Source organism: Ictidomys tridecemlineatus, chromosome 10 (assembly GCF_052094955.1).
Source record: "Ictidomys tridecemlineatus isolate mIctTri1 chromosome 10, mIctTri1.hap1, whole genome shotgun sequence".
In the NCBI taxonomy this organism is placed as follows: domain Eukaryota; kingdom Metazoa; phylum Chordata; class Mammalia; order Rodentia; family Sciuridae; genus Ictidomys; species Ictidomys tridecemlineatus.
In genome coordinates, this window is record NC_135486.1 from 2,933,614 (window position 1) to 2,960,366 (window position 26,753).

The 26,753-nt window shown below is 39.7% G+C and overlaps 1 protein-coding gene across 13 annotated transcripts in view; it reads left to right on the forward strand.

The window, feature by feature from the left end:
* Positions 1–26,753, forward strand: part of Pou2f1 (POU class 2 homeobox 1) — a 147,200-nt gene that overhangs the window by 78,131 nt on the left and 42,316 nt on the right. For 3 of the 13 annotated variants that reach the window (XM_078022246.1, XM_078022247.1, XM_078022239.1), the window contains exons 2-8: positions 1,219–1,287; positions 15,876–15,899; positions 16,005–16,105; positions 20,699–20,752; positions 22,396–22,515; positions 24,353–24,541; positions 25,877–26,003. In XM_078022246.1, the coding sequence (XP_077878372.1) occupies positions 1,219–1,287; positions 15,876–15,899; positions 16,005–16,105; positions 20,699–20,752; positions 22,396–22,515; positions 24,353–24,541; positions 25,877–26,003 (684 nt within the window). Of the gene's footprint in view, positions 1–1,218; positions 1,288–6,007; positions 6,094–12,414; positions 12,483–15,875; positions 15,900–16,004; positions 16,106–20,698; positions 20,753–22,395; positions 22,516–24,352; positions 24,542–25,876; positions 26,004–26,753 lie in introns of those variants that run through there. The other 10 variants (XM_078022241.1, XM_078022243.1, XM_078022244.1 and 7 more) reach the window with 7 other exon arrangements.

Here is a 26,753-nt window from a genome sequence, read left to right on the forward strand (position 1 = left end):
TTTCTGTTAAACTTGTGATCTTTGTTAACTTTCATAAGAGTTGGGTAAGTCATTCAGAAAGCTGTTTTTCACTAAGTCGCACACCTGTTTCTTTCAAACCTTAGTATGCTTTCAGATGATATTTAAAATTTTCTGGACAGTGGGGAAAGGAAGTTGTAGAACTGTCCTCATTTATGACCACAGACACAAACTTTATGCTTTTAAATATCTATAGAACAAACCAAGGATACACTATACCGTCTAAGCCCAAAAGACAAACAGGCACAAAAGCTTACAGTTTGAGAGGCTGTTACATAGCCTGTAGATTGGATATGAAATTTTATCAAAAAAGGGCTCTTGATCTTTTTTTCCTTAGCACTTTGTGCATGTGGATGCTGCAGCTTAATGGACACATGGTCAGGACTTCAAATCAATGCTGTCATTCCTAGTTGAAGTGTTTATTCTTCTCTAATAACTACAGTTAAATAGTTGGAAAAAGTAGAACTTTTTTGTTAATAAACTTCTTTGATTGTAAATATTCCAAGTTTTAGTTTGCAGTAGATATAGAACAAGATGTTTACTTTTTTAAAAAAATCCCTTTTAAAGAGGTAGAATAACAGTGTTGTTCTTGACTCCTCTCCTGCGTGTTTTCTAGGACACTATTTTATACAGCTTGGTGAAAATCCTGGTGGAAACGAACTTGTTTACATAGATAGCACTGAAAGAAGTAAACTCAAATTAGCAGGTTCATTTGAGATGTCTGGGTGATAAGATTCTAAGTGGACATGGTTACAATTCAGTCTTGAAGTCTAATTTAGAGATTTCTGTTGTGTCTGCTGGTATAACTTTTGTACCGGTTTTTGCTTGAGGTATATATTTGACCTAATATTACTTTGACTTAGATTAGTTTGGTTGAGGAAGGGAAGAAGTATATTTTTCTTAGACGTATTTTCTTTTGAGTTACTACCCCATCTATTATCCATATTAAAATTCTTTAGAAAGGTAATTTATTTGTGGTTGCCATCAGGATCCCAGGGATCCTGAATTTCTTTCAGGTTACTTCTATTACAGTTTGTAACGTTTAGCTTGATATGTCCCTGAACTAACTGTATGAATGTGACATTAGTTAACCCTTTTCCTTTTTCTTTTCTTTTCTTTTTTTTTTTTTGGTGGGGGAGGGGTGCCTTCTTAGCCCATCTTTACTCTGAGTTAAAAATCGTATTCCCCTCTGCTTTATTACAGACTCAAGAATGAACAATCCGTCAGAAACCAGTAAACCGTCGATGGAGAGTGGAGATGACGCTACAGGTAAGAAGTAGTCTCTGATCTAGCTTTTTAATTAGATGAGATAGAGCTGATAGAAGAAACTTGCCACTTCACTTGGACATATATTTGGCTTGTACAGAACAGTTTGCACATTGAGTTGTCAAATATTATTTAGTAGTTGCACCAAGTGCAGTTGTTTAATATTATCTAACTTTCTTCTGCAGATTGCTTTATCTTTCTGCTTCCATCTATCAGAAACTACAGAATCGTTATGGGAATAGTTGTTTGGGTCAGATAGTTCAGGGTATGAATTATGGATTTACCACTTAATGACTGTGTGACTTTAGGCAATTTCCCCAATCGTTTTGAGACTGAATTTATTCAATTATTCAATGGGAATGTTTCATAGGTCATTAGGAGTATTAGATGAGAGAAAGTTCGTGAAGTGTGAAGCATAGTGCCAGCTGCACCGTGATCGTGCTGTTCAGAGTGTCGCTTGTTATAGACGTTGATCAGAATAGTAAATCTCATCCACCCCATATTCGTTATAAGTTATGTTAAAAAGTCCATATTTTGTTAAGTAGTTATAAACACACTCATTTCTAATACATTCTTTTATTTCATTTTTTAAAATTTACACACGATTAAACCTTTGATCAAGAGAAAATTAATTATCATTATCATATAAATGAGAAAACTCAAGCCCCATGAGAGAAAGGTGAATCCATTAAAAGAATGTTGGTCTCCGCAGCCCATACTCTTGTTAAGTCAGTATATTGCTCAGGGGACATTTGGCTATGTATCTTTATCATCTGCTGGAGATGTGCAGAGACTCCCATTTCTGGAAGAGCTTGGATTCCAAGTATTAGGCTGCATTGAAAAGAGTACCATGGGTAGGATGCACAGGAGGTGGCATTTCTAGAGAGACAGGTTTCCACTTGCAGAGAGACCTCCCTCTTTGGCTGTTTTTTTAAAAAATGTGCCTGACTCTGGGAGATGGCAAGAATGAGGCACCCTTGAAACTGTTTTCTGCCTCTATTGGCCACAAAACTTTTTAATTCGTGGTAGATGGGTGGGTTGAACCAATGTTCCTGCCTGTGTGGTTTCTACTATAGGCTATCCTATACCTGGAGACACCTATTAACCTTGTCATCTCTAAAATGTTTCTACCTCTTTGTGTGAACTGAGCTGTAAAGTTAACATGTGCAACTGGGTTACATTAAAGGTGTCTCCTGTCACTCTGACCGAAAAGTGCGGTAGACTGCTTTAGGTTCCTGAGAAGGGGTATGGGGGGTACCATTGAATTCTTCCTGAATCATCAGCCACAGTCTCCTTCCTGTTATTCCTCCAACCCTGTTTTTGCCCCATCTTCCTGTGTGTTGGGGCATTGGTGCCTGTGCCAGTGTGGGTACTTTGGCCACAGCCAAAGGTACATACCTTTGCAGAGAGAAAAAATGCTGTTGATCACACTAGGAGGTCAGAGGAGAGTGGGTGGGACACACTTGGCTAAAGAATAGCTTCAAAGACAAGACCCTGTTTTTCTGTCAAGGGAATAGAAACAGACTGACAGAAGGATTGGAGAATACTTAAAATATTCACTATATGGGCCTCATTAGAATGCCCATATTTGTCATGCTCTTCCTCCCTTCTCTATTTTGAGTCACCCCTCTTATATCAAAGAAGACACTCGGCATTTGGTTTTTAGGGATTGGCTAAATGTATGATATGTCAAGATCATTGTATTGTCATGAGCAACTAATTAAAAAAAAAAAAGGAATCCCCATATTTGCTTTAACATCACAGTTTCAGTGCCTGCCATGTCTTATTGAGCAGCTACAAACTATAATAAAACCCGGTGGCTTGTTTTAGAAAATCCTAAGCACTGTACACATTCCCGATAGCAGTTCTTATGACAAGTTATATGTTATTTCAGGGACTAGGAAATTGAGACACCAAAGCAACTAGGAAATAGAGTATTTGTACCCTGAATATGATTTTTCCCCATGAAGTGTAACAAAATAAAAATGAAAATTTAAGCCATACTTTGTATTCATTCAGTCCTAAACCATTTCCACAGCTCTGAGATAACTCCTGGCTGCAGCACTCCTTGAAACAGTCTTGTGAATTTCTTGCCTCTTATCATATTCGGTGCTTGACAGACTTGTTCTCATTATGGAGCTGAGCATTATCTGTTTAGATAAGGGGGAGCTAAGAGCTGGCACTTTCATATAAGTCCTTATTCCCAACACCACTAGTGGAACTTGATTTCCTCCTTACAAAGAAAGTACATTATTATTGTTTTTGTTTTGTTTTGTTTTGTTTTTAAAAGAGCTTTTGCTAATGCAATAACAGGTAGCTGGATCAAATGTGACATGATCAGCCATCAACTCTGAACTAGAGTAGCTTACTTCCCATTTGTTTACTGGGGCATTTGCTGCTTTAGTAAAGTTATAAATTACTTCCACTTTATGGGTCTTTACATTCACTTGAGAGCAACAGAAGTCTTAATTATCTGTTTCTCTAATGTTTAAGTTCCATTGCCATATTGAAATCTGATATTTTCTGGATTCAGAATACTTGTGTTGATCATCTTTTCTCGAATGTTTATAATTATTATGATATTGACTTGTGAGATTTTAAGGAGAATGATCTTAAAAATTATTTAAGATTATGTTGGCATTATGCTTGTTTGTCTTTCTCTATGATTTATTTTAAAAAGTAAATCTTATATCTATCATAATTCAGGTGGGAAAAGAGGTAGAGTTAACCGACTAGAAAGTCAGTGACTTAACAAGGTACACTGCTTTACAAGAAAATAAGTTTTCATGATTCAAAACCAATATTAACAGTGAGTGTATTTTAGTCAGATGACCCTATGTGTTCACAGAAAATCTGTAGTTTAGACTTGTTCAGGTTTGTGTCTTCTGTATGTACCATATCATAGTTAGTGTTATTAGGTCCAGTGCAAAAAGACCAGCCTCTTTCAGTCTTCAAAGGGTTAGCAGCCCACTGATTCTGGCTAGGTGGTGGTAGGTAGTTCAAGAGCAGATATGGAGGGGTGCAATATGTTGGTCAGTGGGGGAAATTTGAGTATGTTGGTGGAAGGAACCATCATGGGTGAAGAGAAGGAAGAAACCTAACTGACAGAGGAAAGGCTGTGATAAAGGAAGTGCAGAATGAGGATAAATTTTGAGAATGAAAAAATGTGCACCCTGAGCTGGGGTTGTAGCTCAGAGGTGGAGCACTCACCTAGCACGTTCAATCCTCAGCACCACGTAAAAATAAATAAATAAAAGGTTTTGTGTCCATCTACAACTAAAAAAAATTTTCAAAAAAATGTGCACCCTTTTTCTACAGTAGGGAAGAATGGAAGACTTGTTTTTGTCTCCAGTGCCCAGTCTGCCCTAGTGTACTTAGTGGAAGTACTAAACCTTGAATAAGATAGTGATTTTGTTCTCGAGAAATTAATGTTGTAGATGTTTGAGAATACAGCAGAAATTGAGAAGTTTCATAAAAGGTATATAAGAATCCACTGTAGGGAGAAACTGTTTCTGACTTGGAGGACCAGGGAAGGGTTTGAAGAAGGTAGAGCCTCCAGTGTGCCTTGAGGGTAGCATTTAAATGAGATGGTGATGGGCAGGGTTTGATCCTTGGAAGCAGCAGGAGTCCAGTTAGGGAGGGAGAGCCGCCAGCTGCGTCCTGAGGTCTCCCATTCCTTCAGGGTGCTGCTGTTGTGCCTTGATGCCCAGACACGTCCTCGGTCAGCCATCCTCAGAACCAGTGACCATTCCCGGTCCTCCCCTGCAGTGCAGCCACTGCTCTTTCCTCCAGCTCATTGTTTTTATAAATTTACCTGGGCTTTTTAGACTTAGTTTTGATAATGAAGGAAGGTAAAAAGGACCTGTTTTTAAATATCAAGTTTTATGTAATTTTTTTCTGATAATATAGGTTTTGAAATATGAAAACTTATTTTCTTGTAAAGCAGTGAACCTGTTAAGTTACTGACTTTCTAGTCGGTTAACTCTACTCTTTTCCCACCTGAATTATGATAGATGTAAGACTTCCATATCCTGTCCTGTTTTACTTCATTTTCTATCCAGAGGTCTTCCCTCCCTCCACCCCCGATCCAGAGATTAATGGTAAGATTTTTTGGGCAAATGAAAAGGCCAAAGAAATTTATTAATGTAAACTAATGTGCATTTATGAAGTAGTATTACAAAAATATCATTCATGAGAAGTTCTTAGTAACCAGTGATGTTTGTCTTGTGGAATTTACTAATACCATGGCTGAAATTAGTAAATTATATTCATAAAGAGAATGATCAGAGGTCATTTTCTCCAGAATGAGGAGAAAGGATCCTGAAGACCAGGGTCCCAGTAAATAAGCTAGTATTCTTCTTAATAATTTGATGTCTTGAACTGGCACTTTGGAAACATTTCCAAAAATGTGCCTGAAAATACAAGCGTTTTCAGGAGTAACATCTGAAAATCACTAGAGAACAGGCCTCAGGTAAAAATCTCATCAAACCAGAGTAGAGCAATGGCAGACTTCAGATTCTGAAGGACTAGCTTCCCTTGAAACTTACATTTACTTAGAGGCCATTTCTTTCATTATCATCATAATCTTAATGTTTATACATAATTTACTGTGGCTTTCATTCTGCACTGAGTAAGATGCTCCTATAAGCCTGAGGGTAGAAATCCCAATACCAAATTTTTTGGAGTCCTTCACAGGGACGTTTTCAATAATGGGTAATTCCAGGGGCCACTGACAGTAGCTGACCACTCCCAGAGGACCTCAAGAGCACAGTGAAGAGTTCATCAGGTGTCAGAACGCACATCAGAAAGGTAGGCCTTCCTCCAGGGTTTGAGTTGATAGGAGTTGTACGTTTGTTAACAGGTTTTGGCCACCGCTTGTTGAAAATATGGCCCTGGTGCATGTGGTTGGTTGGTTAGTTTTTAAGTATAGAAGGGGGAAAGGGAGCTATAATCACTAAACCTGTAAGGATAGTAAAAAGTACCACCTGAAGTATGATTATACCTTTGTTAAATGAGAGAGTGATCAGTTGATCCTATTGCCAGCAATAACCTAATAATAAATTTTAAATTTTAAAAGTAGTATCTACTTTTATTCATTACTAGTATATGAATGTGGAACACTAATGAGAGGATCTGTTTCTAAAAGACTGCTTTATGCACAAATTATTAGAGATTGTCTATAATTTTCTCTTTCTTCTCTTAGAGGGCAGCTGACTTTTGTGTCATGTTGCTCTTGTCATAATTTTTTCCCAACAGGAATAAAAGAATTTTTATATAAAAGAATTTTCTAGCCCTGTTACACTTTACATCTTGGCTTGAAGCAAAAAACTATATTCTGTTACTCATTCAGTTAGATCCATTCCAAAGCATCCTAGCCTAGAGCAGCAGTAGTAGAAATTGGGGGTCAAATATAATGAGCCATTGGGGGGAAGAGACTAAGGGTGGGTAAGAAAAGGAAGAGGGAATAGACATAATGCAAAATGAATGCCTGTGCTTGGTGTGGGGTGAGCTGGATATGGTGTCATTCTCTGGGGAGAGCGGACTTGGCAGTGAGGTGGCACACTTCAGTTCTGAAGTGGTGCCTTGTGGCACTGCAGGTGATGGTGTGGGAGGTAGAGATGTGTTCATGCAAAGAGAGGTCTGCATTACTGCAGAGGCATTGGGGAGGCTATGGAAAGAGCTTCAGACTCTCCAGGCCAGGGCTGGCAGACCAAAGGGAGTTGTGCACTGTCACTAGGAAAACATGAAATTAAAACTAGCTCCTTAATCACACTGGCTAAGTTATGTTTAGTTCCTGGTGGCCTTGTGTGGGCCAGTGGCTGCCCTGTTGGATACCAGGTACGCATCACAGAAAGTTGTTGAGCAGTGCTCATGTTGAATTAGAAAGAAAAACTATAGAGATCAGAAGTGAACCAGACAGGGAGTTCATGAAGTTAGTATTCAGTGTGGTCAAGAGGTCAGAACTCTTGGATTTGACAGTAGGAGTTACTAGTGTTCTTTAAAGTGGTTGTAACAGAAATTGTGGTGTGTAGGGAAGCAAGCAAGTGCTGAAGAAGGGGAATGGTAAAGGTAGGCACCATGGAAGTATTTCTTTGCTTTCTTATTTGTAAAATAAGGAGTTGGCTAGTTCTTTTTAAAATACTCCCTTCCACTTTTACCTCTTCTGAAATGTCCTATAATATCATCCATTGTAGCCTTTTGAGTTTGTCGTCTTTGACCAAGCATAGTTGTTTGTGATTTACCTATTCTGTTAGCTCAATTTTATTTCTCTTCTTCCTTTCCCCCAAGGGTGGAGAGGTTCCAAATGTGTTTTTGTAATAATTGGGAGATATAAACTATTGCTGCTGTGTTAGAAAGCTGGGAACAAGGACAGAGGCATTCGGGCTGCTGTTTAAATACCTAAAACCTGTGCAGAGCTGAGTCAATGTGATCTGTTCACACAGGGAGCAGATGAGGACTTTCTAGTTCTCTAATCCATGAAAGTCGGTCTTAGCTGGACCCTTGTTATAACCAGGACTGTCCTGGGAGTCACCTCATTTCATTCCCTGTCATATACATCATTGCATATGCCCAAATATTTTCTATTTGCTTTGCTGTTTCTGTGTTTTGGAAGTGACTACCCTCTGATTACTGGAGAAACTCTAGCTGTCTAATTGAAGCCCACTACCTCCTTCTTCACTGGGTTTGTTTTACCCACCTCCTTTTCTTTTGCCTCTGGCTGAGGAAAATTCTTCTTTTCCATTGGTAATCCTCTGCTTCTCACTCATAATTGAGTCCCTTCTCATACCCTTTAGGTTCCTGCCCCACCTTTTAGCCCCCTGTATCCCTTACACCTTCAGTGTCTCGGTCTCCTAAGTGTGCTCAGGTTCCCGTGTCCTCTCCACCTATGCCTTTGAACTGCCATCCTCAGGCTCCCACGCTCCCTGACTGACTGGCCTGGCTGAAGGAAGTCATGCCATCACCCCCTACCTTGGCTTTTCCCTTGGTTCCTGGAAGTCTGGATGTGGACCTAAAATTTTCATGTACTGTTTTGTCAATCTTGATGTCTTTATTTTGTTATTTTATATAAAACAATGAATATGTGTGTGTGACATTACATTGTATATGTGACATGGATGTTTTCTTAACATGTATGTATTGTTGAAGCACTTGTGTATCTGCCACTCTGGCCAAGAAATAGAATGTGATCACTGCTCAGAAGTTCTCTGGAGGTCTGCCTGGTAACACTTCATTCTTCTCCCCCAAGGGTAATCCCTGTCCTAAACTTACTGTCAGTGGTCATCTCTTTCATTTTTTTTTCCCCATCTGTGTATTTATCCTCAAATAATGCATTACTTAGATTTGCCTATATCCATTTATAAATTGAGTCATACTGTTTATAGTCTGTGGCTGGATTATGATGTTTTTGAGATCTGTGTTAGTATGTTTATCTGTGATTCATTTTCACTGCTGTAGGATCCCATTATATGAATATTTCACAATTTTCCTGTCCATTCTATTATAGATGAACATTTGGGTATTTCCTCTGTAAAGGAGGAAATGTTTATTTAGGGCACACGTTTTGCTATTAAGAACAGTATTGCTATAAATAATTTTGTACTTATTTCACATATGTGAAAAAGTCTCAAGTATTTTCTTAATAGTGTAATTGCTGAACTTCTGGTGTTACCCAAGACTGCCAACCAGACTCCCAAAGACTGATTTCTATTGCTCCCAACAACGAAGGAGAATTTCAGTCTTGCCAGAAGTTCATATTAACCAGCTTTGTAATTTTAGCCAATTTATTGGATGTTGTTTTACTCAGCTTTAGCACTGCTGTTGCCCAGGATACCTGATGAGAACGACTTAGAGGAACAAAAGTTTCATGGTGTCAGAGGTCTCTGCACATAGACAGCCGCCTCCATTTGCTCTGCATCTGAGATGAAGCAACAAATTATGGGGGAAAGACCCAGGGGAGGAAAGCTGCTCAGCTGTGGACTGCCTCCTCCAGCCCCAACTGTCTAGAGTCACCACCAGTCGGTCCCTTGGACCCAGCGTGGACTGATAGGCTATAGCACTCACAATCCAGTCATCTCGCTTCTGGATGTTCCTGCATTCACACGGGAGTTTAGCAGTAATGGGGGGCTCATATCCAACAATTACAAGTAAAAATGATATCTTATTGGGATTTTAATTTGCATTTCCTTAATTTCCAAGGACATTGAACATCTTCTTGCCTGTTGTGTTTATAGGCCATTTGTGTTTCTTTTGTGAAATTCCTATTCATCTTTTTTTTTTTTGGCCCACTTTTTCTATTGAGTTGACTTTTTCTTATTGATTCATAGGAGTTCTTTGTGTATTCCGAACACTAATTAACCCTTGTTGTTTGCATGGATTGCAAGTATTTTCTCCTTTCCAATCATTTTTGTACCCTTTGATGAACAGAGCCTTCAATTTTAAAGCAGATAAATTTGTCCTTTCTCTTTGGGGGCCTGATAGAAAAACCCTTTCCCAAGGTCCCAGTGATATTCTCTTGTGTGGTTTTCTTAAAATATCATAGTGTTGCATATCACGTTTCAGCCTTTAATCCTTCTGAATCTTTCTTTCTCTTTCTTTCTTACTTTTTCCCCCAAAATGGATACTTAGTTACCTATTTATTGAAAACTCCATCCTTTCCTCACTGATGGGTCATAGCTCACCCTTTCCTCACCTCTGTCTTGTTTCAGCTGTAGCTGTTTCTGGACTCTGGTTTATTTGTTTATCCCTGCACTCATGATTATTGCTGTCAGTTATGGTTTGGATGTGAGGTATCCCTCAAAAGCTCACATGTGAGACAAAGCATGAAAGTTCAGAGGAGAAATGATTGGGTTGTAAGAGTCTTAACCCAATCAGTGAATAATCCGCGATGGGATTAACTGAGTGGGGGCTGGAGGCAGATGGGGTATGGCTGGAGGAAGTGGTCCATTGGGGGCATGTCTATATTGTATATGGAGAGTGGAGTCTCCTCGTCCCCCGCCCTCCTGCTTCGGATCACCATGTGAGCTGCTTCCTTCTGCCACATGCTTCCCCCATTATGTTCAGGCTCACCTTGAATGGAGCCATCCTTCTGTGGATTGAGATCTCTGAAAATGTGTGCCCTAAATAAACTTTTCCTCCTTTACATACGTTCTGGGTGGATCATTTAGTCACCACAGAGCAAAAGCTAACTAAAATAGTGTTTCTTAGTAAGTCTCAATCAACTGATCATGAAAGTCCCTCTAGGTTTTAATAAGATTTTGGTCCTTTGCCTTTCTATTTAAATTTTAGAATCAGCTACCCCTCTGTTCAGAAAAAGAGAGAAAAGAAGACAGAAGATGACTTGTTGGAATCGTAATATTAAATTTCTCTGAATCTATAGGTAATTTGGGGGAGAACTGACCTATTTACAAGGTTGAGACTTCCTGTACCACACATTTGTCTTCTTTATCGTGTCTAGGTAAAGCTTTATAATGTTTTACTTATAGAACTTGCTGTACTTTGTTATATTTATTCCCAGAACTCCATAAGTATTATACATAAACTCTTGAAGTTTTTTCATTCGGCCTAGACAAAGGCAGCTTTGCAATGGACTTCTGTGCTGCACCTTGTTAGACTTGGGCTTCTGTGACAGTATTATTGTCCTTGAGATGTTCCACATCTGCAATCAGACCACCCAAGAAGAGTGACTTTTCCAGCCCAGATGTCTCCTTCCCTGCTGCTTGTGCTGGCAAAGCCCCTCTTGTGGTGGCTGTGGAGGTGGCCTTAGCACGCTGACCTTAGTGGCTTTCGGTGTTTGGCTATCACCTCAGATTCATTTGTTTATTTGCGTTGCTTCATAGTATAAAGTTGAGAAAATTTATATTCCTGTACCTTGAGTTTTTAGTGGATATTGCATTTTATCTGAGTATCTTTTGCATCCTTTGAGATGACGCTATAATCCACCCCTTTGCTTCTGCCACCTCCCACTCTCCCTCCCCCATTAGTAAATTTGGTGAATCCTATTCATTTTTTATTTGTTTGTTTGTTTAAAAAAACCACAAGCCAACCTTGTATTCCTGGAATAGCCCACTTTACACATAATGTATTATCTTTATAAGGTTATTATAAGGTTTGCTATTGCTGTTAAGATTTTACCATATGTGTTTATTAATTGAACTAGTTTGTATTATTTTTTCTTTTTTGTATTTTTTTCTGGTTAAAGTTATTTCGCCTCATTAAGTGAATTAGGAAGTATTTCTTATTTTGTTTTGTTATTGTTCTCTAGAAAAGTTTGTGAAACACTGGAATTACATGTTCCTTGAATTTGAAGCACCCTTAGATACTCAAATTGTATAAGCTTTGTATTCTCTTTTTCAGATTTTTACCTACTAATCCAGTTTCTATAAATGCTGTGGGACTCTGGATTTTCTATTTCTTGAGTCACTCTTATGTTTTCTGGAGAGTTAATTTCTAAGTTTTTTAGGTTTTGTTTTGGGGTTTTGTTTTTGTTTTTGAGACAGGGTCTCCCTAAATTGCTTAGTTCCTCAGCCTCCTGAGTTGCTGGAATTACAGGTGTATGCCACTGCTCCTGGTTTCCATTTCTGTTTTAATTTTATTAGCATGAAGTGGTTTATGATACTCCTTATCTTTTGTTATCTGTAGTATTGTCTTTTTTAAAAATTTATTTATTCTAATTTGTTATATATGACTGCAGAATGCATTTTAATTAATAGTACTGTAGTATTTTATTGACCTTTTCTTAATCCTTGAATTTTTTACTTGCTCTTTCTCTCATTTTCTCATTTCATCTAACCAGAAATTTGTAAGTTAAGTTGATGTCTTTCTATTATGTTTTCCCCTGTTTCATCAATTATTGGTTTTAGCTGTATTATTGCCTTTTCTCTATTTTCTTCAAATTAATTTCTTTTTCAGTGCCCTGTACCACTTGACATTAATTAAATTATGTCTTCCTTGTAGCTTTTTCTTCCTGCTCCCGAGACTAGTCTTGAATGTTTTTTCTGCTCTAACTGGTCCTTCTCTGGCTCTTTGTCTTTCTGGCTCCTAATATAGGTACCCTCATCTTTAGTCTACTCTTATTTGTACCCATTCTTTATTGATCTATCTCTCTCTCTCTCTCTCTCTCTCTCTCTCTCTCTCTCTCTCTCTCTCTCTCTCTGCATGCATGCAATGCTGTGGAGTGAGCCCAGGGCCTCACATGCCAGGTGAGCACTCCACCACTGGTTACACCCCATCTCTTCTCTCTTAATTTAACTATCACTTTGATGTGAATAACTAGGCAGAATCCAAGGACCTGGTCATTGTAACTTAGCCCTTCCACTAACTAGCCTTGTTCACTTAAGGTTTCTAGAAGCTCTGAACTAAGATCTCTGGAGATTTAGTTCAGTAATACTGTTTTAGGTGACAACCTTACAGAATTTTTAGCCCTGACCTGTCATTTCTAAATGCCTTCAGGGCCATTTTTCTTAGATGTTTTTTGAATTTCTCAGTCCTCAGATGTCTTATATTATTCATCTTACTGATTCACCTTTCCCCCCAACAATTCAACCCCCTGGTTCTTTTTACCAGTGTCCCTATTCTCCCAGGCAGGCAAGGCTTGTATGGCTTGACTTCTGTCCTCACACCCTGTCTCCTGCTACCATCTCACACTCAAGTTCATTTGTGGGCAGGAGTGGGAGGTACATCTGTTCCCCTCTCCATTCCTTTTAGTCCAGTTTTATAAGAATGATTTCTATGTAATATCTATTTACTTCTACCCTTACCTTACAGTGAAGCTTTAGCACCTTGTTAAAAGAAATTGTCTGCCAGGCATGGTGGTGCAGGCCTATAATCTCAGCTCAGGAGGCTGAGCCAGGAAGATTTTTCAAGTTCAAGGCCAGTGTCATCAATTTAGCATGGCCCTAAGCAACTTTGTGAGAACTTGTCTCAAAACAAAATATTTTTAAAAAGGACTAGGGATCTGGCTCAGTAGTTAAGCGCCCCTAGGTTCAATTCCTGGTCCTCCCCTCAAAAAGGAAAGAAATTATCTGCTTTTGCATCTTCATCTCTGTATTGATCTCAGATATTGTCTGAGTGTTCTTGTTACCTTTGTGCCTTGGAATACTGTCTTGTGTTCTTTTAGGAGATGGTCAGTTAGTTACAGCCACAAAAAGGGTCACAGTAAAGGCTCAGGAAGACAAAGTTTATTACACTTACAGGTCCTAAAAATAAAAAGCATGGCACTCTATTCAGGCTCACATGAAAAAGACACCAAGGTGGCCCAGAGCCAGAGAAGAAAAGGGCAGGGAAGTTAGGGCCACTGTCTGTATTGAGTTTCCCATGGAGTGTTCTCTGGTGGCCTGGCACCTGGTCTAGGGTGACTGAGACAGAGGAGTGTTGCCTCCAGAGTCTGGGCAAATGTGGCTCAGGACTGGTCAGTTTGGGCTCTTAGAATTGACAAAGATGTTGTGTCCACCGAAAACTAGAAAATAAATATTAAAAAATCCTCCCTCCCTCTCTCCCTCTCTCCCTCTCTCCCTCTCTCCCTCCCTCCCTCCCTCCCTCCCTCCCTCCCTCCCTCTCTCTCTCTCTCTCTCTCTCTCTCTCTCTCTCTCCTCTCTCTCCTCTTTAAAAAAAAAAAAAAAAAAAGAATTGACAGGAGAACAGATTCTTTCCAGCCAAAAGGTTTTTGTAAGATGTCAGAACATCCTAATATGTAAAAAATGTTGAAGTTTACAGTACAAAGACCATACCTTAATCCCATCCCCCCCCCCCCCCCCCCCCCCCCCCCCCCGCCAGGCAGAGCCCCAGCTGAGTGCTACTACTGTGATTAGCAGCAGCCCACTGTAGAGCATTGGCCGGGGATACCAGAAACGAGTCTCTTGTTGTGTGATGATTTGTGACTTACAAGGAGTTTGTCATCGTTTTTATGGGAACTGGAAGGTGGACTCAGGGTGTAGAATTTTTTTAAAAAATATTTTTTACTTTTAGGTGGACACAATGTCTTTATTTTTTTATTTTTATGTGGTGCTGAGAATCGAACCCAGTACCTCACGCATGCTAGGCAAGCGTGCTACCATTTGAGCCACATCCCCAGCCCAGTGTATAGAATTTTGACTCCATAAGAGTGAAATAGTTGGCTCTGGAAGACTTCTCATTGAAATGAATCTCTAAGTGCTCTGGTTTTCCTAATCTCATCTTTTAGCCATGTTGGCTTATTTAGTATGTTTTGAACAGATTTCTCCAAAAGTACACAGTCTTTTCGCCCAGTTTTGCTGAGTTATGATTGACTAAATAATCTTAGGGTGTACAACTTAAAATCTTCATGTAGGTAATGATTTCCTGCATAGAGAGAAAAGCAGCAATTAATGACAAAACACAACTTTAAAATAGTAAAACTTCTGGATTTGGCTATGGAAGTGACTCTAATTACTTTAAAATTTGTTTCATGCTAGTTTCTAATTAATTGACACAATTGTACTCTTAAATGCATTAACTGTTTTGTGTCTAGGTAGTCCTAAAGTTTCCCAAAGTGGGAGACTTTAGGAAAGAAAATCACAAGAAATGATCTGTGACTTTTTCAGGAAGTGAAGTGTGTGTGTGTGTGTGTGTGTGTGTGTGTGTGTATACACACACACACACACACACACACACACATTTCTCTTGTGATTATCTTAAGGAGACCTCAAACAGCTCTTCCGGGTCGTGCAGTATACCTAAGAAATTAGGGTATGTGGTGGCAAAAATGAGAGGTCTTAACAGTGATGCAGTCAGGTTCTGGCTCTGTTCTCCTGCCTGCCCAGGGCATGGCCACATTGTGTAAGGGTAGGAAGGTGAGGTGTGGGAGTTGTAGGAAATGTCCTTGTACCAGAAGACTTTGGAGGCTCCTGGTCAGTTATGCTTTATTCAGTATAAAGTATTCTGGCTTTTTAAAAATAATAACTGGATATAGGAGTTTGAAAACAATGTATTATATTCCTGAGAAAATATTTCTGGGTGTTAGGGTGCCCTGTCCTTCCATAAAATCAGTTCTGTTCCAACATGAAATCACAGCATAAGAGATTTTTAAAAAGCACTGGCAAAACATTTTGAAAAATATAATTAGAGCAGAGCCCTTGCTAATAGATGTGTATAGTTGGCTAGGATGTAGGTCAGTGATTAGAGTGTTTGCCTGGCATGCATGAGGCCCTGGATTGGATCCCTGGGGTGGATGTGGGGTTGGGGGATACCGTGTGGAGTAATCCATACTTTGGAATTGGAGAAATCAGTACAACTATTTGGTTTTCATTGTGCTTACTGGATAAAGAACTTCTTTGGCATCAGAGGCATCATTCATTAAAGGGTTTAAATCAATAGTAACTCCTTGCTCTTGCAAAGTCATAGTGCTTTTCTTTTGTCCAAGCCAAATATCAAGTATGATGAGAGTAGAAGAGAGGCTTGGTGCCTCTTTTGGAACTCTGTCTCTACCATTCTTTACAATAGTGAGAATGATATAGTGCCACATAATGGCTATAATTCATTGTTTATGTTACAAACTTGTCTTGTAGTCCTATATTCTGAAGAGAAACCATTTTACTATATTTTCTTTTTTTTTTTTTATTCCCATCTTCTCCTTGGAGGTATTTCAAAAGTGCTTATGCAAAGTAAGTTCTTATGAACATTCAGTTACATTGGTAACTGAAGTCTGTTACTCTCTTCAGTTTGAAATTTTTCTTGTAGTAGTTCTAATCATTTCGCTTGCTTTCCAGGCACACAAACCAATGGTCTGGACTTCCAGAAGCAGCCTGTGCCTGTTGGAGGAGCAATCTCAACAGCCCAGGCCCAGGCTTTCCTTGGACATCTCCATCAGGTAGAATGTTCTGCTCAATCATAAGTGAGAGTAAAAGATGGAGACCTGAAGTGCTAGGGCCTGGGGAAGTTTTTTCAGAATGTGAGACTTTTAAAATTAAGTAAACCCTATACTGATCCCATCTAATTGTGTCATCCAAATGGTTAGCATGGAATCAGTACACCTTAGTTGACTGGACAGCCATTGAGGCCACAGGCGGGGGCTGGGGGCATTTCTTGTTGAATGGAATGTCTGTAACATCTGGGTCATTGGGTCTAGATCCTGAGCCTGATGTGAGTTTGTGGTGGCCTACTGAAGTCAGTCCTCCAAAAATGGCAAAATTACTGCTGCCTGTCACCTCTGGTATAGGACTCTGGGTGCAGTGCTCCTATCCCTTCTTTGAAACAGCTTCCAATCTTTTGATTCAGGCAACTACTCAGAGCCTTTTGCTCGACTGTGACCCCCCTAGCTTGAGGTTTAAAAAGTCCTGCCTCAGCTTTATTACCCAGACACCAGAGGAATTTTTTTTTCATGAGTCTAAAACAGACCGTGGATTCTCTTCATCTGTGTTATACCTATAATGTAAAGGGGAAGAGAGCACAAAACAAACATTGGCCACCTAAGAGTTTTGGGATATGAGAGCTGATTGACAGTGGAAAGCTAGCAGTGAAAACAGGCGGTATATGATCAGAGCATCCCACTTCTTGATTTATGTTCATAATTCTGTATTAAGAGACACACTTCACATGTTAGTGGTTTCTCCTCAAAGCCTAGAATTAATTTAATGCTTACAATGTATTTGCTAGTAGTGATGCTGGTAACAGTATGCCTAATGGGGGCGGCAACTCAGTGATAAGCCCACATGAACCCTCCCAGGCTGTGTGTTCTCATGTTAAGTTGCTGTGAATGGATGCATTTCATGATGCTCTACTCTTCTCATAAAAATATACTATAAGACTATCTAAACTGTAAAAGAAGTTTTTCTCTACCTGAAAACAGATGAAATTCAGGAAAGCTACTCCAAAGCCTGTGATTTGTCCAGAGATGCAGAGGGGGTTGTTGGCAACAGCCAGCTGCTTCTCGAGGGCCAAGCCTTGTCCATGCTGTGCTTAGCCACATGGCTTTGTCTGTGCTGTGCCCCCTACCTACAGTCTCTGTTATCCATGATGGAAATTCCAGAAACCGTTCACAAGTTTCAAATGATGTGTGTTGCAGTACGTTGTTTTAATTGCTCTATTTTGTTTCTAATTTTTTTGCTAATCTCTTACTGGCCTAATTTGTAAATTAAGCTTTATTGTAGCTATCTCTCTGTAGAAAAATTCTAGTATACACAGGTCTGGTGTTATCTGCAGTTTCAAACATCAGTGAGGGGCCAATATTGGAATGTATTACCTGTGGATAGGAGGGACAACTGCATCTTTGAATCAGAGAAACGTAACATAATCTATAAAAATGTTATCATGTTTATTTTCTTCTAAGAACATATTTAAACTTCCAACAAGTTCTCTGACATTAAAGGGAGTCATGTCTTTTATGCATGTAGTTAATTATGTTGTACATAGAAAGCATCTTTTATTGGCTTCGATGTATGTCACTCTATATTAATCAGGTTTCTGAACTGTAACAGAACTCCTGAGCAAAATCAACTAATGAAGGAAAGATTGATTTTAGCTCACAATTTCAGAAGTTTAGTCTGTGGTTGCTTGGCCCCGTTGCTTCGGGCCAGTGATACAGCAGAGCATTATAGTAAGGAATGTTTGGTGGAGCAAAGCCACACACCAAAGGATGACCAAGATGCAAAGAGGAAGGGAAAGGAAGGGGCCAAGGTCCTAATGTCCCCCTTGACAGCATGTCCTCAGTGACCTAGCTTTCTTCTACTAGGTCCCAAGCTTTTCAACACATGGTCCTTCGGGGGTGCATGTAGCATCCAAGCCATAACATGGTCCAAATGTACAGTTTTAACAGTTGGCGGAGGTGCATGGATGGCATGCAGTCTTTTCCCCTTGGTCTAGATTCTAAGATGGTTGCAAACCTTGAACCAGCTCTGGGGCCTCCAAGGTCACAGACCCTCCAGTACCTCCTAGCAAAAGGATGGAAGCCAAAGAAATGTCCTTTTCAGCTGAGCCTAGGAAAATGTGAGAAACTAGCAAAATCAAATGTTAAAGGGCAGCTCTCTTTTTTATTTTATCCTTCTGTTTTGAAAACTTTCAAATCTACACAGTTGCAGTGGAACAATGTTTGTCTGAAATCACCAGTGGTTGCTGCTTTATGGTATTTACTTTATTGCTCTTTGTGTTTGTGTGTGTACATATATACACATAGAAAATGTGAATTTTTTTCTCAAATCACTTGAGAGTACATTGCAGGCATTGTGGCTGATTGCTTATAAACACTTAAATATGCTTTTCCTATAAACAACATTATGTTAAAAACTACAATTCAAATTTCAGAAGTTCAGCACTGATATGAGACTATTTTCTAATATATGGTTACTATTTAAATATTTTCTGTCCATGATCCAGTCCATACTTTGTGTTTAGTCTTCACATTTGTTCAGAACAATTCCTCAGCCTCTTTGTCTTTCATGATACTGACAATTTTGAAGAGTAGAGAAAGACCAGCTATTTTATAGAATACCTCTCATTTGGGTTTGTTTGATGTTTTCTCATGACTGGAGTGGTTTTGAAAGAAACACTCCTAAACATTGTGTCCAAAGGCATAGGATATTGCCTTGTCCTGTTTTTGTAATACTAAGTTTGATCATTCAACTAAGGTCTGTTTGTCCGATTGATCCACTGTAAGTCACTGTTTCCTCCTTGTAACTAATAATCTGTGGAGTGATTCTGCAAAACTGCATAAATATCCTGTTTCTCAACAAGTGTTAGCCCAGGAGCATCACATCATGGTTTAAATAAAGTCACATAGAACTTGATCTCCTTTAAACCTCTGTGTTGAAACCCCTTCCTCTGCTGGGGCTCGCCTCTCCTGGGCTGCATGCTGTAAATATTCTCTCTTCAGGTTGGTCTCTTTGAGTCCAGTGGATCTAAAATGTGTTCTCCAATAAATCTCGGCAGGGGGAGTTTCTGTTTTTGTTTCCTTTGGGGGAGTCTTTACTAACAGCACTGTTAGTAGAGTCATTTCAAATAAAGGACTTAGCGTCAGTGAATTTTAGCGCTTCACTCCACGAGTCCATTAACTTCAGAACATCTTAATGCTCTGTGGTATATCCAGAGCGGAACTACTTCTGCCTTCCCTGTTGGTGACACAGCCATTTCCCAGTCTCTCAAGTTTGAGCCCTGGAGTGATTCATGATGCTCTGTTCCTCCAGTGTACAGTCCCTTGCCAGAATCCTCGATTGGTGGGAGCATTGTTGTGCTCCTTTCTCTCCCTACCATGCAGGGAGTGGGTGCTCCTCACAGTGCATCCTAGCAGGAGGCACGAGTATCCTTGCTCTGTGCTTGCTTGGTCACTGCTGCCCTAGCCCACTGTAAAGGTACGAGTTTGCTCTTGTCATTAGCACTTGGGGAGAAATAGTTGAGACCTTGTCAATTTCCTGTTACTCCTCAAATCTTGTCCGTAGTTGATCATCCAGTGATGACTCCTGCCTGAGACAGTTTTCACAGTTGCCAAACAATGGCTGTCTAATTCCTGTCATATTCTTTGTGTGTGTGTGTGTGCGCGCGCGCGCGCGCGCGCGTGCATGTGAGGATGGGGGGAGAGTGGGTGGGATGGGGTGGCAGGTATCAGGAATTGAACTCAGGAGCACTTGACCGCTGAGCTACATCCCCAGCCCTATTTTGTATTTTATTTAGAGACAGGGTCTCACTGAGTTGCTTAGCCCTTCCCTTTTGCTGAGGCTGGTCTTGAACTCTCCTCCTGCCTCTCCTGCCTCAGCCTCCTGAGCTGCTGGGAGTAGACTGGCTCTATACCCATATTTCAACATAACTGTGATTTTGAACTTTCTGAATGTGTGAAATGTAAATATTTTGACAAACTTTCATGTGTGGTTTATAGGACAGATTATTTTAGCTAGAAATGTTAAGTTATGATGCTAAATATTTTAAGGATTTACCTGTGTTGGTATGCATATATGAAAGTTTTACTCTGCTATGTATGATCTATCAAAGTGAGTAAGTGCCTTCTACTGTCACGTATAACTAATTAAAACAAAAAGATTTAAAAGAAAGTTTTACTCTGTATACATGGAAATTATGAAAGAAGTATATGGTTCTCATTTTTAATGATAAACTAATATGTTAGGGAGCTTATTCTTATGTGTCCTTTAACATACGTGAAAGATGAATTAAGTGCTCAGGATCTAGGCATCCTGTAAATACAGACATGTTAAGTAGGCACATCCAATACAGATGTAAAACCCTGTGAATACTCAGTTAGGGTGAAAACAGCTTCAGAAAAAATCAGCAGCATCTTCTAGTGGAGATGGGGACTGTGAACTTTCCCATTACGTCTTCACCCAGTAAGATGAGCTCGTTGTACTTACCTTCTCTCTCAGCCACACGCCTTCAATGGAGAGTCTATAAATGTTGAGGACACCTCTGGTGATGAATGCCAACGGTATTGGCCTAGAACCTCCCTTTATTACTTTACTTACAGGTCCAGCTCGCTGGAACAAGTTTACAGGCTGCTGCTCAGTCTTTAAATGTACAGGTAAGCTGGGACATGAGATAATGGGTCAGTTTTTCCAAAATTTTCTATAATGAGCACATAATAATTTTATAATAGGAAACAAAAGTATTACTATTTACCATTTTTAAATTTTCTTATTATTTATTTCTATATTTTTATTACTGAACATCATAAAGATACAAATGATAATTATTGCCATTCATGAAAATCAATTTTATATTCTATGCATTAATCAAAGATGGATGAGAAAAGTCTGCCTTCAAAGTTTTATATATAAGTTCAATAAAATGTTTCTAAGTCACACTGTACACATATCTAATCACTAAGCCATATAATCTCTTAAATGCTCTTTTGTTTCCAAAGGTCTTTTTATTTTCATCTTTCATGTCTCAGGAAAACAATGCAGAGAGCCCTGGACTGAGAATTGTGGAAGTCTTAGGTGTGAACTAACTGTGTGACTTTTAGCAAGTCATGTCACTTGAGGGGACCCAGTTTTTTTTCCCCTTTATCTTCATTGAAATGTGGATATTTGTAAAATTGCCAGAGTTCCTCTGTACTTTATGTTATGCTTCTAAAAATTGTAACTAAACCTGTTTATGGATGTTGGTGTATAGATAGACAAAAATTTAAAGCAAAACTTAAATCTTGTAAGTTTGCACATGTGAACATGTGGTATGTAGCAGAGCGTGCGGAAATCAGGTGTCATGCATCCCTCCTTCGGCTTCTTTTCATTATAGTGTAGGGTGACTAGCAGTCAAGAGGTAGCAACAGTACTGTGGTGGATTGATTTCAGTGTTGCTAGTGACTAAAGACCTTGGGTTGAGCATTCCATGAAACCCAGTGGAATATGGACCTTGTAACACATGGAAACAAGGAGAGAAAAGAAAAGGAGATAATGTGATCTTCCTTTCTGAGGGAGAGGAGGTAGAAAATTGCCTTGGTTGCCATGGTAGACTTTCATCCCTTAGAGGGATGTTGGCAAACAGGCTGTATCTCCAGTGCAGAATGTTTACAGTCCTGCACTGTAATTATCTTTCAATGACTGGCAGAATTAATCAGAGCTTTTATGTTAATTAGCCCTGCTGCAGTCCCCAAAACAGGTGGTGGGAAATATGCAAATCTATGCAGAATTTTAATGCTCTACATAACCAGTTTTAATTACCATAAAATTTTCTCTCTGTGCCCCTCTCAGGAGTATGTGCTCTTTCTTGACTGCGGTGTTTCCCCTCAAGCTTGACGAAGATGCTAGATTTACAGGTCATTTAAAATAGTACAGGAGAAACTCTCTGGGTCAAACAGTGAGCCCCTAAGGTGGCCTATGAAGAAGCTCCAGACTGCCAAGTCTGTGTCAGGATGTTAGTATAGAGGGTCTGACACAGAAACGGATAAGGATTTGCGGTTGTAAAATTTTCTTTTGATAAGTGGAGGATCAATTTATTTTTTATTTTTAAAAAATATAATTGCAACATTGCTGGCACTAGAATAAAAACTAAAAACTTATATGCAAAACCAGGAAGATATAAGTGAATAAGAAAGAAAAAGAGAAATAGAGAATTCATCATCAAATAACCCATATTTTAAATGATTCTTAAAATATGGAGTTACTAATACATTTCGTTTAATCAGCTGTTGTATTCTTTCATTTCCTATCCTTCCCACCTCAGTCTAAATCTAATGAAGAGTCAGGGGACTCTCAACAGCCAAGCCAGCCTTCCCCGCAGCCTTCCGTGCAGGCGGCCATCCCCCAGACCCAGCTCATGCTTGCTGGAGGACAGATAACTGGGGTAAGTTTCCACTGAGAACATCTTAATAAACTCTTCCTGTGTCACAAGTGCCATCAGCCAACATCCGATCAGCACTGTTTACTGAACATGGCATTGTTGTGTCTAAGGAACTGCCAGTGCTGCAGACAGCTCTGTCACAGGTTTTCAGGATGTCTTTTGTTACAGTTGCAGATAACCTGAGGAGTTTCTAAACCCATGTTCAGGTGTTCCTTCATCATGAGATGGAGTCGTGTCGAGACCATTCATTATATTGGTTAAGTGGCAGTTGTCAGTTTAGAATCACGACGTCACTGCAGGATAGAAGTTCAAGAGTGGATTAGTACCAACAAAAGGAAACGTTCTCTCCTAAGTGACTGAATAATGTTCTAAAATACGTGGTCTCATACCAGGCTCTGCAGCATACTGCCTGGGCTGACTACTCATCTCCCTGAACCTCAGTTTTCCTCCTGTAAAATGGAGGTGTCAGTAATACCTATTGCAATACTGTTATAAGGATTAGAGATGATATATGTAAAGCTCATAAAACCGTGCTTGGTACGTAACGTTCAGTAAATTTATTTTTACTGGTAACAAATTGGCCTATGTGACTGCAGTAAATTTCCAGCTTTCTTTAAGACATCATTTATATCACGTCAAACCTCAGAATAAAAAGATGCATGCATATATCTGTGTATATATATGGTTTTTGGTACTGGAGATTGAGCCACTGAGTTCCATCCCAGACCTTCCCCCTGCTCCCTCCTACCCTTCACCTTTTTTATTTAATTTTGGAACAGGGTCTTGCAAAGTTGACCAGGCTGGCCTCAGTCTTGGTACTATCCTGCCTTAGCCTTTGGAGTTGCTGGGATTACAGGCTTGCATTGCCATGCTTAGCTTGATTCTTGTTTATAATGCACAGATTGTGTTAGAACCTTTTAGAAGGAGGGTTGTGCCTCTAAGTGACTCTTAATGCACTTCAGAATATTACATGATTTCTTATTTTTTTAATTAGAAATGTTTCCAAAATGACAGTTCTGTAAACTTGCAACTTGGATTTACGCTTATTTTAAATAAGTTGCTTTACGAAAGCAAGTGTAAATCGGCTCTATATACATTTCCCACTTTACCATATGCAGCTTTTTGGTTACTGGTGTCTATGATAGTAAGAGGCACTTGAGATTCCAGGTTCTTGTGGCTGGAGTTTCTATTAAACCTGGGCATTAAGGTTCATTTGCATGTAAAGAAAGTGGTTGTCACCACCTATTTCACAGAGATAATATGTTGGAAGGGGATGTAAAGTTGCAGAGATTCGGTGCTTTCAACACAGAAAAGATTGTGTGAGAGGGGTCTGTAGGGAGATTTAGAAAAGAAGCAAATGGCCTCATAGTCTTTAGTCACATCTTAGGACATAATGGGAATGCTGGAATATGGTGGGGTTTGTGCCAGGGGGAGGCAGCTGGGCCTTATCAGTTCTTTTCCTGGTAGTATCCAGCATCCCTGTTCCTCATTCATCTGGCTCATCAGTTGCTGTTCTGTTGGGTGTAAATTTCTTTTCATATCCTGTCAGCATTAATTCTTTTTTTTTTTTTTCCCTTGCTTACTAGTTAATTACTTTCTTGCCTGAACCCTAGAGCCCTGGGCAAGCTTGAATGATTAAGTCCGGAGTGAGAACTACCATTTTAATTCAAATGTTCTGCTAGTGATGGTCATTTAATCACTAGTAAACATTTTAGCTGCAGTGCTGATTGTGAAGTTGGGTAACTAGGGCCAGGCACCACTTGAGTCACTTACTTAGAGCAGTTGTCCTGTAGGAGGTCAGCTTCTTCAACCCACACCCTGTCTGCTCTGGTCCACACAGCTCACCTTGACACCAGCCCAGCAGCAGCTGCTGCTGCAGCAAGCCCAAGCCCAGGCCCAACTACTGGCCGCAGCTGTGCAGCAGCACTCCGCCAGCCAGCAGCACAGCGCTGCTGGTGCTACCATCTCCGCCTCTGCTGCCACGCCTATGACTCAGATCCCCCTGTCTCAGCCCATCCAGATCGCACAGGTGAGCGAGGAGGAAGTGGTGGGTTTTATTTAGTGTCCACTTAGCTTTATGATGGTTGGTGTGGAACTCCAGATAGTGAGTTAACAGAGTTCTTTCTTACTACTGAGTTCACAATAATTCATTTGTTTGCTTGTTTGAGTTGGTGTTATAAACACATAGCAGATTATTTGAATAACTGACTGTTTATATAAGCGATGATCTTGAATAAGCAGCTGGTGAATTTCTGAGGCAGGGGATTACTGCGTTTATCTTAATTAGCTAATTGCAGCAGGCGTGCTTCTTCACGTGCTGGCAGCGAACGGCCACCATGTGTGGGAGACAGCAAGGCATCTCTGCTCTGGAGCGATTAGCACTGTGGAGAATCACAGTACAGTGTTATTTGGCTGATTTTTCTCATTTTAGGGTGAAGAATCCAAATACAATTAAAGAAATTATTTAAGAGGCATAGACAGTAGGACCAAGGAGGAAAATAAATCTTTTATCTCACAAAGAGGAAAAAGGTGAACTTTCATTCAATGAGTAAAATATATGAAGAGTTATAAGTCTAATTCTGGACAATTACCTTTATCCCCCAGAGAAGACTCAATAGTAGACTTAAATTGTTGCAAGAGTTTGACTAGATGTTTAAAAAATGGTGTCAGGCTAACCTTTATTACTCTTTGTGCAGTCTTTTTTTATCAAGATAGTATTTCAGTTTGGGCTGCTTTCTTCGTCACCAAGCTTTGTGTGTTGACATGAGTCTGGGCAAGGCAGTGTGTCTGAAAGCAGTCTGATAGCCACAAGACCCTAGAGACCACCGAGGCTATTGTTATGCTATGGACCAGATTTTTGTAGGGATAGCTATTTTTCTCTTTTTAGTAATTTAACCCTGATTTCTCAGTTGAGTTAGATAAACTGGTGTCAAATTTCATGAGTCATTGATCTTAGTTTATTGTTGGAAATTCAGACATAACACTCAATTTTTCTTAACAAGAACAAAATGAGTCATGTTTAAAAGCTGTTTTGTCACAAAATGGGAGTTTTAAAACTCATGTTGGTCTCTATACATTAAAAAATAGAACTGTAACCATTGGTTCAGAGAGGATTTTATATCATTTGAAAATCAGGCTGAGCTTACTCTCTGTATGCCCACAGAAATAGTAAGGTCTTAGGAAGCCCCAGTGTCTTTCCATGCTTCGTGAAGCATATTCATGGCACACACTGTTGGGACATGAAATAATGCTAGATGTTGACTCTTCTCTAGGTGGAGTGACAGAAGTCGTCGGCTGGGAAACTTAGGATTAAGAGAGCGTTGGTTTCAGAATTTCCATTCCATGTTTAATTCTGATTTTTCAGGATCTGCAACAGCTACAACAGCTACAACAGCAGAATCTCAACCTGCAGCAGTTTGTGTTGGTTCACCCGACCACCAACTTGCAACCAGCGCAGTTTATCATCTCACAGACGCCCCAGGGCCAGCAGGGTGAGATTCTCCTTAGGCCTGAGTGGCACCCCAAGGCTGTCCACCTAATGTGACACGCACACTGAGTGTCATTTTCACACTACAGCTGGCCATTAGGATAATAGTTTTCATGAATATTGATTTTAAAATATCATTATGTGTGTAAAGAAAGATATGCTTTCTTTCTTTTTTTTCTTATTGGTCATATACACCCCATGGTTGAAGGTTGCCTCCCTTGTCAACATTTCATCACTAAAGAGGAACCAAGGCTTTGGCCAAATGTCTAAATGAAACCACTCAGCATGCCAAACACAAATTGGATAAATTGCTTTTATTGCTTCCATAGTTCATCATGGGAGTGTATTCAAAGGCTATATAGGAAGCCTTGAAAGTATATGCTTCTAACTTAGTTTCTTTTAAAGAAGGAAAGGGTGCTATATTAGAAACTGCCCACATTCTGTAAGTGGTTAAAGAATGTCGTTGAGCTGGGCACAGCCGTGTGCACCTGCTGGAACCCGAAGGCAGCAGAAGTGCAGGTGTGAGGCCACCCTGGGCAGCTTAGCAACACCCTGTCTCAAAAAAAAATTAAGGCTTGAGATGTCACTCAGCAGTAGAGCACTTGCCTTACATGCCCAAGGCCCTGAGTTCACTCCTGAATACTAAAAAAAAAAACACCCTTTATGTAATACATATTGTTGTATAATTACTGTATCCAAACAGTAAAAAAAAAGTTCAGTCATGTTTGTAAGGACTGGTTCATGTTATCGGTGT